This window comes from Pleurodeles waltl, chromosome 6 (genome assembly GCF_031143425.1).
Source record: "Pleurodeles waltl isolate 20211129_DDA chromosome 6, aPleWal1.hap1.20221129, whole genome shotgun sequence".
Lineage (NCBI taxonomy): Eukaryota > Metazoa > Chordata > Amphibia > Caudata > Salamandridae > Pleurodeles > Pleurodeles waltl.
Window position 1 is genome coordinate 1676051457 of NC_090445.1, and position 16716 is coordinate 1676068172.

General features: G+C 43.2%; 1 protein-coding gene across 2 annotated transcripts in view; it reads left to right on the forward strand.

The window, feature by feature from the left end:
• GARNL3 (GTPase activating Rap/RanGAP domain like 3) overlaps window positions 1-16716 on the forward strand; it is a 759794-nt gene that overhangs the window by 387652 nt on the left and 355426 nt on the right. The window contains exons 1-2 of one of the 2 annotated variants that reach the window (XM_069241688.1): window positions 1773-1933; window positions 2369-2438. In XM_069241688.1, coding sequence (XP_069097789.1) covers window positions 1917-1933; window positions 2369-2438 — 87 coding nt within the window. In that variant the 5' untranslated portion in view covers window positions 1773-1916. Of the gene's footprint in view, window positions 1-1772; window positions 1934-2368; window positions 2439-16716 lie in introns of those variants that run through there. The other variant, XM_069241687.1, reaches the window with a different exon arrangement.

Below are 16716 nucleotides of genomic sequence, written 5' to 3' on the forward strand. Positions count from 1 at the left end.
TACATGCACCTTGGTCTCAGCTCTCAACATCCTCAGGGCCACCACACATTGCCTAACCCCCAACTGTTTGCAGATTGGCTGAATCCAACTAAACCTCAGTTTTCTATACCCTGGGAAGAAGAGAAAAAAATGCAATAAATTATCCTTACTGTGCTGGCATACCAGACTAGCCATAGTCTGGCAAGTTTAGAATTCCAGTTGGCACAGAAGGAACTGAGCAGAAGTGTGCCATGACTAAATTTTACATAAAGTGACCTCGCCGTTGGGACCTTTATATCATCCAAAAAGGCTCATATTTGTATTGAATTTTTAAATCAAAGAAGGCCATGGCCAGAGAACCGTGTCTACTACTTCCCAACTCCAGAGCCCATTTGAGCGCTCAAAAGGCTTCTTTGATTGTGGCCTTAGCAAGATTCAAAGAGGGGCCTAGATCATGCCAGATGATGGACTCAAATGAACAAAAAGGAGACTACAAGGAATATTATTTTTGGTTCAAACTGAATTTTCGTCCAAAACAAATACATGCTATACTGTTTGGTTTGAATTTCCATGGCTCTAGAACATCTCATCTCAGAGCGCTCCCCGACTCTTCTGTTCTCCCTTCCTTTCCATATAGATCTTTTTTCCCCTCGCACCGCACTTCCAAGGAAAGCCTTGCTTTGGTATTCGAGGAAGTGTGGTCTGTCCTGTGAGCTACATGGCTGTGGGCCAAGATCCTCTTTAAGGCCCACCTTTCGTCTTCTTTTTTTTTTCTTTACAGAGTGAACCCTCACTCCCTCTGTGCCACTGTTTTTTTTCTTCTTCTTTTAGGCGTGTGGTCCCCTCCTTCCCTACTAATTCAAGCTAGATTTCTTCGTTTAAAAACACTCTACTCTTTCAAATGGTCAGATTGCTGATTTAATATTGCATGAACACTACTACTTTCAGAAAAACACACAAGAGAAACCAGGAGTGTTCCTTGTGTCTGACGGGCTTCATAAATAATGAACACATCTCAAAGGTCTTCGCAGCGCCTTTGGAAGGCTCCCAAATGATTTACATATTTTAAAATACAACTTTGAAAGAGTGAAGTCATTACATTTTTAGATGTATTTGATAGGACTAAAGGAAGTAAGGCGCATTCAGGAGTTTAAACGGGGTTTGAAATGCTGGAAAGCTCCAGGCTTTGAAAGAGAAGGACATGGTTTGGAAGAGACCAGTCTGACATCTGGAGCTGTTTGGAGTGGGAATGTACTTTATGAGAGGGATGGGTACAGATGTTCGGAGAAGCAGGCACTGGAAAATTGGTACTTAAGCAAATATGAACCCTTTGGTGGCTGCTCCGCTTAGCTGATATTAGGTTCCTCAAGTAAATTTGGAAATTTGAGAGTGATCTGTCAAACTCCATACTCTAACGATGTGTTTTTTTTTTAAATCTCCCTTCATGTGTGTTATGTTCTTTGTTGCACTTTTCCATTGGTTGGTGATACCCAAAGCACAAGCGTGCAATCTATCAGTTCTAATAAAAACATGATAACAAATCCCAATGAGATGAATTTTAGACATATCTGTGTGTGTGTTGATCACATGTTGCAGGATTTATGTTTTTTTTCTCAATATTGTTATTTCTGGAAAGTGTTTTTGGCAATGACTTCATTTGCGCGCCAGATCTGCACGCAGGAGTCAGCTGAGAAAGCCGCTATCAAACGGTGACAACATTGCACCTCTGTAGTCACACCTCAGACAAGAGAGCGTTCGCTAATTTTAAGACAAACCTGCTATTTCGTACTGGGGGTGAAATCTTGTTTTCTTTCCCTTCGCCAGCATCCCATCGCGCGCTCTTCGCCAGTATGCTGTAGTCCATCTGCAAAATCGTCATCCCGCCGCCACCCTGGCTCACCGAGGACATTGGAGGGGGGACAGATATTAGAAAGTTAATGACAACATACGAAATGTGAGCTCTGATCACAGCGCGCTGGCGTAGATGGTGCTTTCCCTCCATGCACCAGGGAGTCTGCAGGGCGCCTTCTCCCCCCGCCCCACCCCTTGGTCAGATAGGAGCTCTCAAATGCAATTACTAGCCACCACCAGCAGCCCTGCAACTCCGAATCGATCCCTAATGACACAATATTTAATTTAATCATGTCCCCCTCTGCTGTGAGGGCTCCGGCATGCCACTCTGCCTGAGGGTGATGCGCGCGCCAGACCCTGCTCCGGCTGCTGGGGGGTGCGCATGCTGCTAGGGAGCCTCCCCTGCGGTGTCCAGCCGGCGCACCACCGCCCCTACTCCACTGCTCAGTAAAATGAATGCTCCTAGAAGCTGCTAGCAGGTTCTTGCAGGATGCTATGGCCGGTTACTATGCATACTGATGAGGCGTTTTTGTTCCAGCTCTGTCTCGGAAGACTTGGGCTGCAGACGTGGACAGTTCAGCAGAAAACATTATGGATCGGTGGAGCTGGTGAGTTTTCCTTCCTTCTCCGATTTCATGTTAGTGGTGTGAATGCAAAACACAGGGCAGCGCGAGCGCAGCACCGTTCTCTGTGCCTGGCTGGGGTGCGCGAGCCACCTCTGGGCTCCCGGGTGCGGCGAGTGTGCATGTCATTCAAAGGCGCGGATTTAAATGTCATTGGCACGAATGACAATGTACACACTCTCTTCTGGAGCGAATACCGATGTGTTTTCTTAGATTCAAAGCTTGAGACACAGTCAACAGATTTTTCTGCCTGCCGGCTTCCAAGGGTGTTCAGTCGCGTGAGACGCAGAAGAGGCGAAAAATTCATAAAATCACATGTATTTTATTAAAATTCACGTGCATGTTTGAGTTGCAGAATTGCACACTGTTTTGTTTTTGTAGCTCACACGCTGTGCTAAACTTAAGCTGTGCGGAATATAAACTGTCTAGAAAAAAAAAGCGCTGCAGTTAAGGAATGGATTGAATTTGCAATGTTGACATTTCCTTGCAGACAGTGTTTCCTCGGCTGCCGTGTTGTATTGTGAGCAGGGTGTCTCCCTGTGGGCTGTGTGCGTGAGGTACAGATGTGCGTGACTTCCCACGCAGTGCGCGCCCTGGGCGCGGCGGGGCGCCGCTGACCGCAGCCACCAGCCAGTGTACTGTTTAACCACTGAGCAGCATTCCCGAGTTGGTGCCACGCTTGTGGGGTGAGGATGTGCGCCGGTAGAATCACAGCTCAGATGTTTGAGTGGGCGTGGGCTTAGAATAGCGCAGTACGTGCAACCCCCCGGCATTGGTTTACAGTTCTAACTCCAGAGTTCGCTTTAGGCTTGGATTTTTCTTGTTTTGATTGCTTTTTGCTGAAGAGCAAATCTATGAAGCGATGAGTGCTATATATGTATAAATGTTTTATTTGTAGAGCGCATACCTAGCCAAAAGGCACCGGAGAACCGTACAGGGCCAAAGTTCACATGCAGTCCTTGAGTTATGGAAGAGGGAGGTGGTTTCTGAGAGGCAAAGTGGACTGTCACTGCCTAGTGATGTAGTTTTCTTTAAAGAGGCGGAGCTTTACAACTCTTCCCTAAACTGGAGCAAAATTAGCTCAGTCTTTATGGATAGAGATTTTACTTTAGATTCCAGTTGCAAAAGGCCTGTTGCCTTACTCTTTCTTCTTTGCACTTCAGTGACTCAAGACTGATGGTGTCCAAGCACTGCAGCTCAGGCCGCCAAAAAATAGATACAGTGGCATTGTTACCAAGCTGCTTTTTTTGTGTCTATAATCAGACTTATCACTAACAATGTGAGCATCTTTGGATGATATTCTCATACTCGCACGCATGAAGCATTAATGGTTGTGCAGTTAGCGACAGTGATGAAAAGTTTCATTCCTGTTGTCCCGTTTGACGGGTTCCAATCCAGGGGGAGACCAAGTTGCCTGTCTGGGTGTGCTTGCAGTCTCCAACAAGTGGTAGTGTATTGGGGTTACAGAAGGCCTGCTTTCCAGAGTGATACAAACTTGGGTTGGCATGTTGACAAGCTGTTGCATTAGGCCTTCATTGACTTTTGAAGAAGACATTATGTTCACAATGATGTGCATAAATCCTGGTGAGATCTGGAGGACACAGCTGGTGGTAATTATGGGATCCCTCCACCAGATTCTTACTTTCCATTTTAATGAACACTTGCCTCTGAGAGCCCAAAAATCCACTTATCCCCATCCAATGCAGGAAGAGCTTCGACAAGGGAAACATTTTCAATTATTGTCCCAACTCTAAAATGTTCATCCCCTTCTCTTCCCTCGTCTAGGCCCACCACATCCAATGATATATTGCAGCCAAAGCTTTGACTAATAATTTGTTGACCCTAAATTTTGATATGTGATTGGGAAATGCATATAATTTTTTGGCTTAAGAAGGCTAAGGTGAAGGGCGCACCCATGGCAAGTATTGCAAATGATAGCAAATGGTAGCCAATGTCTATTCTTTTGTGCTCTGGGAGCAGTTTAAGGTTGGCGTGGGATTACACCTCCCCAATTCCTCTCCTATGTTTTTTTCTCAGCCAATAGTGGAAATCACACAAAATAAAGGGGTCACTTAACCTTCTCCTACTGTCTTTCCCTAAGCAATTTATTCAATTTTTGGTAACAACAGGGTAGCAAGTTTTCTCTAAAACAAGATATTTTGTCAAAAAGGCATCCTACTGAAGTGCCACTTTAAACCCCCACCACTTATGCCACTGGAACCTCCAATGTCTCCTGCCATGTTTCATCACGTTGTGATTGCTTCCGTGCACTTAGATGGATGGCTCAACTTTGTACTCCATTCCAAATCAGAAATAGAAATCTCAACTTGTCAGGGGCGTGGCTTGGTCAGTAAGATTGAGGGCGGGGATTGAGCTTCAAATGTGCCAACAATCACGCTGGAATATCATGGTAAAATACATTATTTGTGAAGAAAAGAATGAGGGGGGCATAAGGGGCAGTGGGAAGTGATAGCAGTGCAGATTGATCAGGTTATTTAAAAGACAATGGGGGTCATTCTGACCCCGGCCAGCGGCGGAAGCCGCCGGCCTGGCTGGAACCGCCAGAATACCGCTGCGCGGTCAAAAGACCGCCGCAGGTATTCTGGGTTTCCCGCTGGGCTGGCGGGCGACCGCCAGAAGGCCGCCCGCCAGCCCAGCGGGAAACACCCTTCCATGAGGATGCCGGCTCCGAATGGAGCCGGCGGAGTGGAAGGGGTGCGACGGGTGCAGTTGCACCCGTCGCGATTTTCAGTGTCTGCATGGCAGACACTGAAAATCTTGGTGGGGCCCTGTTACGGGGGCCCCTGCAGTGCCCATGCCATTGGCATGGGCACTGCAGGGGCCCCCAGGGGCCCCACGACACCCCATACCGCCATCCTGTGCCTGGCGGTCAAAACCGCCAGGAACAGTATGGCGGTCGGAATCCCCATGGCGGCGCAGCAAGCTGCGCCGCCATGGAGGATTCCCCAGGGCAGCGGAAAACCGGCAGTGCACCGCCGGTTTTCTGTTTCTGACCGCGGCTGTACCGCCGCGGTCAGAATGCCCAAGGGAGCACCGCCAGCCTGTTGGCGGTGCTCCCGCGGTCGTTGGCCCTGGCGGATTTTACCGCCAGGGTCAGAATGACCCCCAATATGTTGTAAAAGAACCAACAGTTTTAAGAACTTCAAAACAGAGGGAAGAGTGAGTGAGAGTGTGTGTGTTTATGTTTTTGTCTGTCTGTGCATGTAAACATCTTAGGTGAAATCTGACAGCCACCTTTCCATACCAAACTGAAAGCACTTGTACCCAACTATTTACTAGAGACTACATTTATTAGCGGGGTGTAACACCCCAAACACCCTCTGCAAGCTACACCCCTCCAAATTGTGTATGTATCCCTCTCATGTAGTCCAAGCCATCCTTAATTACACTGTCCTTAGTCCATATCCCTGGCCCCAGTGCACCAAACCTACCTGTCACACAAGTTCCACAAACCGAATACGACATTGCTAATCAACTGCAGACCTATGTTACTTTGTATCCACGTCTGTCCAATAATGGAACACGTTTCTCTAATATCTTCAGTTGAATCTCTCTGAGTGAGGGTGTTGTAGCTCCACAAAAACAAGTTTAAACAAATGATGAGTCTTGTACCATGTGTCCAGGGTGAGCAATTGACTAAAAGATTATAGGTAATTGACACTACTTGTTAGTTTGGGGGTGCATTATTTGTTTATAAGTTTAAAAAAACATGACAACCCAGACATCCATTAAAAAGCCTTTCAGATAGCTTGTGAATGCACCTCATATTCACTGTAACCATTTTTCAATTGACCGAATGATGCTCAAATCCACAAGCTGTTGAAGCCCTTTGGCTATATTGAGGTGCTGAGTATTTTATCAGTGTACCCTGTTGTCATGGTACAAGCTGTTGTTCCAGTTAAAATGCTCATGAACTGAATCCAGGAGCAGGGCTGTATGACAATTCTGCTGCTAACCCAAGTGACTTAATTAGATAGACAACCATGCTATTGATGTTTGGGAGACATAAGTAAATTAAATGTCATAGGAATTTCAATCTAAACTCGACAGTCCAGATGAGTCCTATGACAACCGGGGTGGCAAATTCTCCTTCCATTGAAAGATTTCCTGCCTGCAAACATTCCCAGGGGCTTAGTTAAACAGAGTGTGATTGTCACGTCAATTAAAGCACAACACTCGACCGAATGTAATTACTTTCATAAGTTTCCTTATAAAAATGCGACGGTAAAGAGAGAAATCACAATTTTTCACCACATCCCTCCCAAATATCGCTGATTACTCTGTAAAGAATGCAAAGGGAGCAAGTGGTTGGCAAATGTATTTATCTCATTGGGGATCTTGCCTGTGTCCTCTCCTTGTACCAGTCTTGGCTGGATCTCTGACTTCTGACAATTACTAAAGGCCAAATGTTGTGGTTTACGGCTGCTCTATGAAAGTGACTTGTGTAATGGGTGTAGGGGTCTTTATAACATAAACACTGAAAAACAGTGCAACAGAAATGCATTTTGGTACCTTTATCTCATAGCTGGACAGGCCTAATGCAAACAGCCTTCCAAATGACTGGAGTTGTTAATAGACCAAACCCTACCACACAACGGTACAACAAATGTTTCAGAGGAGTGAAATAGGTGATGTGCCTTGTGCATCACAATGGATCAGGCATGGTGAAGTGTGGTAGAAGGTGGATCTCACGAATGAAAGCCATGACACAATGTCATGATAGCCATAGAAGATAGCTTTGCGCACAATAACTCTAAATAAGGAGCATTTACATTGGCACTGGTTATTCCAAAAGACTGGCAAGGCTCCGGACCTATATTGTACCACAGCCTCCCTAAATGATTTTCTTACAATAGATCGTCCGCTCAATATGATTATATTAGAGTAAGGGTTTCTAGGCAGGTAAAGCAGTGCTCCATCAATGGGAGATGTTCAGGATACTTACGCATTGATATTATTTTAATCTAAATGAAACCCTAGCTAACTCACACGTCAAACTCAGGCTACGAGTTATCACTATCATTCATCTTGAGATGGTCCAGCCAATGATTGACATGGAAGGGATGCTGGGCTTCATTCCAGCTCCAGGCAGGACAGTGTCCAGTTTCCTATAGCCTCCGCTGCAGCCAACACTGGCAGGACCCTCATTGCCGCTCTCAGCAGAGGATCCTAAGGGTTTCTAGATTTATTTTTTATTTTTCTCCACAGCAGGATTATTTATGTTAATTAACGAACCATTGTTAGGCAGGTTGTAGCATTGTTGAAAAATACAGACGCCCCTGCTGCGGTCTTCAGTGTTCTCAGTGCGTGCGTTATGCAAACACTACACCCACCCTTAATAATACTCACAAGCACCCAAGGAGTACCCACTTCCGGGGACACTACTCAATCGAAAACGTCAGCTCCCTCTGAACCTGCAAGCTATGTACATCATTGTGACAATGAAGCAAGGCTTCGATCATCTGATTCACTTGATGGCTCTTGTCTTGTATTGATTTGTAAGGGATATGTGTGAAATTTGATTTTTCTGCATGTCACCCTGATTTCGTAGGTTTTCCTGCACCCTATTGTTGTTGGTATCAGAGCTCTGTGCCCTGCAACACTGCTAATCCCTGACACAGCTCATGTGCTAGCACACTAAAATGTTTTCCCATTTTCACCCAAGTTGTCCATTTAACTGTCCTATCAGACCACTGCACATGGTGTAGAAAAAGCACCTATCATGTGGAAGTTAACAATCATATGTGGGCTGCAGCATGTGTTTACACCACCTTTCCATTTCAGAACAGTATATATCTGCTATGATTAACACTGCACTCTGGCTGTGCAGCTGTTTAAATGCACTGAGGTGCCACCTGGCAGGGAAAAATGCCTTAGTTGTGTATGAAAAGCCTATTTTTATATAGTCATAAGTCACCCCTAAAGTTTACTTGTAAATCCACAGGGTAAAAATCGGGCATTACATATCAGGGGAAGTGAATTTTCACAGTGAAACAAAACTTAAAAGCTCTTTCTTTGTGCAGGCATTGCTATACTTTTCGTTCATTCAAAGTACCTCCTTCGGTTTCAGTAAAACCATAAAAGAACAATAGCATATAATCATGATAGATGAAATCCACATCATACAATCAATAAAACATATAAGTTATATCAACAAATCCATCGTATTATGACAAACATCTACTAAGACGCACAGGCACACAGCAACGTTTGACATGCAAAGCCAGCAGCTGAGAAAGCTGTAAATGTACATACGTTTCCTACACATTACAATAATAATATTAATTTAAGTTCACATACTATTTAAAAAGAATAATTCTTGAACCCCGTTATGAACATTTCCTAATCCTCCTAACCTAGGAAACTTTCTACAGAATGTCCTATGACTTTCCTATGTAATCCCTGAAGATATACCAGAGCAGGTCTGCTCTGAACAGACTTTAAATGTTTGATAAGAGGAATAATCAGCTCTCTTCTTGGAATCGTATAAAAACTACAGAATAAACATGGAAGGTGCTTTGTTCAGAGAAATGATCACAAGGGCAGGGTGGAAGATTCCAACCCGTGCCATCTGAATTGCATACTTTTGCATGAACAGACCTAGGCAGAATTAATATCCAGTTCGTATATCTGCCTGGAAAAATCTAGGGAAAATGTTTAAAAGTCATTTCTTTCAAATTTTCAAAATCAGATTCAATAGTGAAATCATATTTTTGATAGTACAAGTGGAAACTCAATTACATAAACATGTACCTTGTGCTGCCCGAGCCAAACCGCTCATAGGACCAGTTTTGCTGCCCAGCCTCTCTCTAGATGAAATGCACATCCTGATGTCTGTGGCCCAGAGCATAATACCCAGCACCGAGCCCAGAAAGAACAGGTGAGTGCTAACTGCTGACCGCTTATCAGGGATTACCTATCTGAAAGTGGACAGGGACAGTTGGCACAACAAAGGGCAGTCTTAGCACTACGTTTTTGGTTCGGGGATGCCAGTGAGGACTTCTATTCATATCCAGGACTCGCCTAAGTGACCAGTCTCTAGTCAAAATAGGGGGAAAAAGAGTTTGGACATTGTCAGGTAGGTTAGGTGCTCATGTAAATAGAGGAGTGGCTAAAGGGCTGAAGTCAAGCCTCCCTGGTGGTAGTTCAGTATTACCATCTTGAAACAGGAAATGGTAGGTAATATTAGAGGAAGGCAAAGGGAAGGAGCTTCAAAAGAAGCAAAAAACTGCAAGGAAATAGATTGTTCTGGGATTTAAAATTTCTTCAGTCACTGTGTGCTACACACTATAGCGACAACACCACGTTCACCACCTCAGAAAATTCTTTGACCTCTAGAGACAGAGACTTCACCTAAAGAAGGCCCCACAGAAAAAAGACTCCTGACTCTTGCGGTAAGAAGAGGAGTCACATAAGGACTCAAAGACTTCTGAATCTTGCTGGCAGTCAAGGACTTGAACTTATCTCAAAAGGTGAAGTTGTTGACCCCCTATTTGCCTGCTTCAGGGACACAGAAAAGCAGAAGGGGTACTGAGTCAAGAGGGACTAGCTGACAGAGTGGACAGAACACTTTGTGAGACCTCATTGGACAAAGACTGGGTGCTTAGCACTTTGTTCTGTAGAGCTAATGGCTTCAGAATAGACCAGGTGTGGGGGTTATATTGTCCTCTCTAAATGGGGCACGTAGTCTGATGTCCTTAATTCAATAAGTTTTCCGATGGCAGAGGTAGGTGGGCCACTGCTGTTGGAAAGAAGTCAAACAGCCATGCACTAAACTTTTTTGTTTTTCAAAAACAAACTCCCAAACCTAGAGTTCATTAGTAAAAAACAAACAACTAACTGCCCCCTACACCCTAGGAATTTTCTCCCAAGGTGTGGGGATTATTTCTCTATTTATATGTTATTAGAGACTGTGAGGTTTTTCCTGGCAGTGACATAGAGACTAAAGAAAGACACCAAAGAATCCACTCTAAATATGGTGAGCAGTCAGATGTCCTCAATCGAGTAAGCTTGGGACAGCAGTCAAAGGTATGACAGTCTGCTTGACTCATTATAATGTACAAGGACCAAGGATTTGATGGCAGGGTACTCTGTCACATTTATGATGGAGTCCAAAGGTAACATCTTTGACCAGGGTAAGGTGGCAAATCCATTTGACTTGTAAAGCAGCCTCAGTACCTAAATAATCCAGGTTTGTCCCACTCTGCACTTTTGCCGCCAAAGCCAACAGCTTTAGCAAGGATAAAAACCTTGACCGGTATGATCTGCTTGATGTATCTAGTGTCCACTCAATCGCCGTCCATCTGAAACCATGCCCAGGTCAGGGTTAACCTTGATCAGTGACTTTCTTTTTCTTGGCGGTTTTTGCATTAAAACTATAATAATTCATATTTCCAATTCCCCTCTACCTATTATAAGGAGCACTGTGTCTTCTTGTTTGTTATTGTTTTCATTATTTTTCTGAATTGGTTGGGAATTTTATTGTGATGTGCACTTCACTTTAAAATTGTTAGTACTTCTTGAAATTAGCAAGGATTGTCTTCTGGTTGTGCTACAGCTACCAGCACAGATTATCTGTGAACTGTGCTTTGACTTAACCAGAGTGGGACTGTTAAGTTGGTAGGGGTACCCCTCCCAAACTGACAACTACGTTCCTAGCATAAGTCATTCACTCTTTTTTCATGGGCCAGGTGAAGCAGCAGAGCTTTGTTCAGCTGAAATGATGGCCCTTATATTCTACTATTCATTTTTAGCCAGTTTAGGCTGATTCAGTGCTCTGTTTATTTCAGACACCCAAAGTGCTAGTTGAATTCTGATGTAAGGCATTCAATTCTTAACACAGTTTGTCAAAGGATGAATATTTGAGCATGGAAAATGTAAGGGGTACTTCACAAATGTACCTTTGCATATATACATCTACTCACATGTAGATAAACTCCTACACCTAGTTGTAAACCTCCACTTTTTTGCTACTCACTGCTTCTGACTGGAGGTTTGCACCTAGATGTAGGCCTAAGAGTCTCAATCTCCTAAAAAGATAGGTGGGAACTCCTTCAATTGAACTTACAAGTGTAAAGATTCTGCTAATGTTTGGGGTATTTGCCGCCACCAGGGTGGGGATCACCCTTTAGAAAAACAAGGACAAATGTTATAGATTTTATCTTTTTGGATAAATAAATACAATTAACTCAATGTAAAATAAAAAAGAAAGATCATTTTCTAGCAAATAATGCTAGCCTATGATCACATAAAGAAAAAATGGACAGTACATACCCATACCTCCTAAATGATTATTGTATCGCGTTGTATATTAATTTAAGTATATTCATTATGTTTTCACTATTCAAATTTAACGTATCCAACTTCTATAAAAAAAATTCTTATTTTAATTGCAGCAAAGTTGTTTAAAGATTATTTTAATTAATTGTAATATTTGTCTGACTTGTTATACTAAGTTAAATCTTTAATTTATATGAGTTTTATTAAATAAAAATATATATATACAGTAATACAATTTAGCATTGATTACATTCTTTTTTTAGCATAAAGAATTATATACCTATAGTTTGCTCACTTTAAAAAAATATATCATTCATGACAGGTAAATTACATCATTCTTGACCTCACTGATGACATCCGATTATCCGATCAGTATGACAGTTTGCTATACGCTTCTGACACTGAAAGGCATTTAGGGCCATATGTACGAACACTTTTTCCCATAGACACAGAATGGGTAAAAACCTTTGCTACATCTGGCCCTTAGTGAGCTACCTCAAGAGCAAACCTTCAATAGCTTCAGTACTGTTGTAAAATGTAGTGTAAACTTTTTCACAATGCGTAGCCTCGTAAGGGGGCTTGCATGGGTAGTAATATATGAGCTTATAGCAGTCCGTGGAAGGTGTGCAAGTTAGAGTTAGCTCAGTAAACTATAACTGGGGAATTTCAGTTTTTTAAATTTAAAATTGTATTTTTAACTAATATTTTTACCTAACTATAACCTCACTTTAACCTTTGTTTTGTAATGTAAAGTATGATGTTATTACATTGGTTACATGAGAGACATGGGGTTAAGTTTCTGAATCAATCCTGTGGGCTGCGGTGTTGGGGTACTGTTGATGGTGTCCCTGTCTAGAATGGGGCTCCATTACAACCAGAAAAGCAAGTAAATAAACCCAGTAGGGCATGAAAAGCCATATTTAATTAGTGTATCCTTCTACTTTCTTTCCAAGCATGGATGCGTTTTTCTTTTTGTTTTCATGTTTCTTTAGGATAGGTTCCTGGGACACCCACGGCTGCTGGGCACACTGGGGAAGAGTGGGGAACCCCGTGCTGCTCAGCTGGTTCCATTGGTGCTGCACACAGGAGCAGCCATCAACTGGACTGCTTCTGTGCAGTGGGAGAAAGTTTCCTCTACTTTTCCTGCCCTTGAGTGGTAACTTTCCCTCTGCTACCCTCCCCGACTTAGACACGGGCAGGGGAAGTTAACGGGTCCTGTGTTCCAGGACTCACCGTTGTGGCATCGACCACGAGGATGGGTTTTTTGGACCAGAATGACGCTGGGGAGGGAGACCCACACATGCCTCTCCCCGGGCAATAATAATTGATGAAACCTGAGCCAAGCCTTTGGCACTGGCCCACTCTACGGGTATATTTAGAAATTGCAGTAGAGCCCCACATGCTCTGGTTCTCAAGCTGAGTTCAATGGTCAAATCTCTTCCCAATTCCAATGACCTTCGTCTTATTTTACTCCTGATGGTGAGCTCTAGCCTCCTGGCCTCCAAAAGCGTGCACTTTGAAAGGACCTGCTTTTATTGGCTCCCTGTGCCATCCTTCTCCTTTAGTTAACCCTATACCAACCCCATGACCTTCTTAACTTGCATGGCATCTGGTGGTTGTGGGGTTTCAAGTCTTCCCACAACTGGTCCTCAGGGGGCATAAGGGGACCACCAGAGAGACTAATCCAGTCCCGGGGGTCAGCTGCAGGCAAAGTTTCTAGTCCATCAGAGCATCAGGGGCAATTTCATTCCATTGTTGCTGCCATCATTGTCTCGGTCCAAGGTCTTGCTTTCTAACATTACATTGTGCAGGGGTTTATATGTGTGGGTGGAAAGTTCTAGATGCCAGGCACTTTTGGCCAATCTTAGGATGCCACATCATCCATCCACCCTTGTTCCAAACCTCTTGCCCTGCCTTCTGAGACAAGAACCCTTCTTCCTCTGGTCAGAGCCCATACATTGGTGTTACTATGATAATGGGCAACCCTTCCCTTGTGGTCACTCCAAACCAGTTCTGGGGTAGCCCACACGACCTGCCCCCCACCTCTCACTGGGTTTGGAGCCCAGTTGGCTAGAGGCACAAGGGAAGGGGGTGGGCCTACTGTCAGCTTCATCTGCTGGTGATGGAGGGAGGCTTCTTTAAAGTGTATCTAGTCCTGGGCCACAGCCCGTAGGGCATCCTGTCAAGGGGGAAGGTCCCACCACATACGCAGGTCCCTTTGTGAACTGTCTTGGAGTAATACTCATCTCACTGTTAGAGAACCATCAAGCTGTCAGATAACAGTTGAAGGCTTACAGGGCTTAGGCAAAAAAATGGTAAGTTTTTTAAAGTGTCTTTTACTCAATAGTGAAACAAAATGGAATTACTCCATTAAATTGGATTTAAAATTAGGATTAAAATAAATCCTTGAAATATTTATCTAGCTACTGCCAATCAGAATTTAACATGTATTAAATGTAACAGTATAGCTCAATGCTTCCCTATGGCACCAGCCAATCTTACTACAGTGGAAATAGCTTTTGGGGATATTTCACAGTAAGGACATGTTCAACATAAATTTCTACATCTACTTTTAAATATTATGCATCCTGACTATATGGACAATAAGGTCTACATGGGGGTTGATTTGTTAATATCTAAAACGAAGGTTTAGGCCTATCACAATGGGTATTTAGACAGGTCCAGTTTGGAGTTTAAAATTGCGACAGGCAGGTTACCTGGGTGCATCTACCAGGCTGTGCCTGTCTGTTGTCTCTTATGTACAGCCTGCACATATGACCACATGCGTGTGCATGTGTTCGCGTGCAAACAACCCAATTCCCCTTAACCTAGCAGCAGCATCATCATAACAAGTGGACACTGACGGTAAACACATGCGGTCCACTTACCATGTAATTACCATGAGTGAGACTCAGGTAGTGAGAGACACACCTACAATAAAGATCCAAAATCTGCCTGATCAGAAAGCAAAAAACGCTGGCGTACAACATGGCTGAACCTAATTGCAACACTTTATGATCGCAAATCCACAGGATGTACTGTCCTTTCAATGTCATTCACAGAGGTTTTTAATTTTCACTCTAGCTCTTGTCCCCGCTAAGGAAAGGAGGAATACTGTGAAAGCGATTTCAGGGCTGGAACGCTGATGTCTCACGCAGGCCTCCATCCCTGGAATTCACAGCTATTTTCAGTCAGTCACAAGCTGACTCCCACTCTATTAATATGAATGTGGGAGCATCTTTACAAATGTTGGCAACCTGTCTATTTGTGGTATGAATTTCTGAACATAACTCGCAGAGGCGTAATGCAGGCCCCTGCATACCATGTGGCGGGGGGGGCATTCAGCACAAGGCCAATGGACATCTGTGAGAAAAGGGAGACTCCAGGACCCTTCAGCAGAGGAGGGGGGCATCATTTTGCCTTATTCCCCTGATCCATCGTGCTGCACAGGGAAAATGTAGTGGCAGTACAACCCAAAACCTGTTCCATGGCCAGCTTCTTCTGTGCATCAGTAACAGTGTTACAAATAAGTATCCCAGTTTTCCATTTTTACTTATTTTTACAGATAAATACAGGTAGAAAACAATGTGTTTCTTGTCTTTATTTTTAAAAGCAGAAAAATACTGATAATTGTGCTTCTAATGAGTGACTTTCCATGCTGTCTTTTCTGAATTCCAAGATGACATATGAGCATATAAACAGCATGGGAAGTTAAAAAACACAGATTAAGATATCTTTAAATACAGGCACATGTTAAAATATCTTTGTAGTAAATTGCTAATATTTGCCTGTGTAGTGTATTGTTTCACTATATTTGGCTGCTGAATTTGCTTAAACGAGACAGGAATCAAAGGATGAGTGCATGCTTATCAGTTAAATAAATGTGGAAATGTACAATTTTTTAATCCACTTATTCACAATCCACAAAATAAATATGGATAAATGCTAGTAAGATGGGTAAAAAAATATGGATAAATACTAATAAGATGGCAAAAAAATAAATATGGGTAAATACAGACAGAAATGTTAAAAAAAGAAATACCATAAAACCGGATGCCCTAATTATAAATTATACTGATACGATTTGTTTTCCTGTAGCCCAATACACAGGCTCCTGTCTCCCGGTTGTCTGGCATTTGTAGGAACCATCCTGTTCCAGACGCTATCTCACATCAAGGATATTAGATTTGCTTCATTAAGGCGAAAACCAATGTGGAGAAGCCTGCCCTCCAAGGGAGCATTTCTAATTTGTGAGCTAGTTACTGGCATTCACGAAAGGCCATTTATAAAGGAAAATAAATCTTATCTTTCAAGGGGTGGCAGGTATGGATTTTTAATCAATGTTGCAAAAGATTGGTGGATTATGCAACAGTGTGTTTTTTTAGTTTGTTCAGGTGTCATCCCTTTAGGAAAAGGCCCCATATTATACTTCGGAATGTATTTAAATGCAATGTAAACTGAAGAGGGAGTCAATGCATACATTCCTGATATCGGTCTCTGTTGCATAGGGAAATTGCTGGACCTAGTGTTGAAAACAGCAACCTGGATGTGAATTGTGGAGATCACCATGGGAAAGGGCTTCAATTAGGTCAACTCTCCAAGAACTCTTTAATTTGTTCAAAATTATTCACAGAGTAGAATTTGGTTACAAACCGTGTGGTAGGGCAGTAAAAGAATTCACTGCAGAATTAACATAATATTGCATACTGCTCCTGTCTGGACATTGCTGGAAACCTCCTTTTAGACCCAATTGCATTCACATTTCAAAAAATGAGATTTTAAAAATATATATTATGTTCAAGCGAAGCATCGCCTTGGAGATGAGCTGAGATTCTTTCACCCTTGGGAAAAACACATTTAGGGAGGGAATCCAAGTTTGGTGGATTTATCCACCCTGGCCCAGTCACAGGAATGCTGGGGGTGGGTGCGGAAATACTGCTGGATTCTGAGGAATAATGTGGAA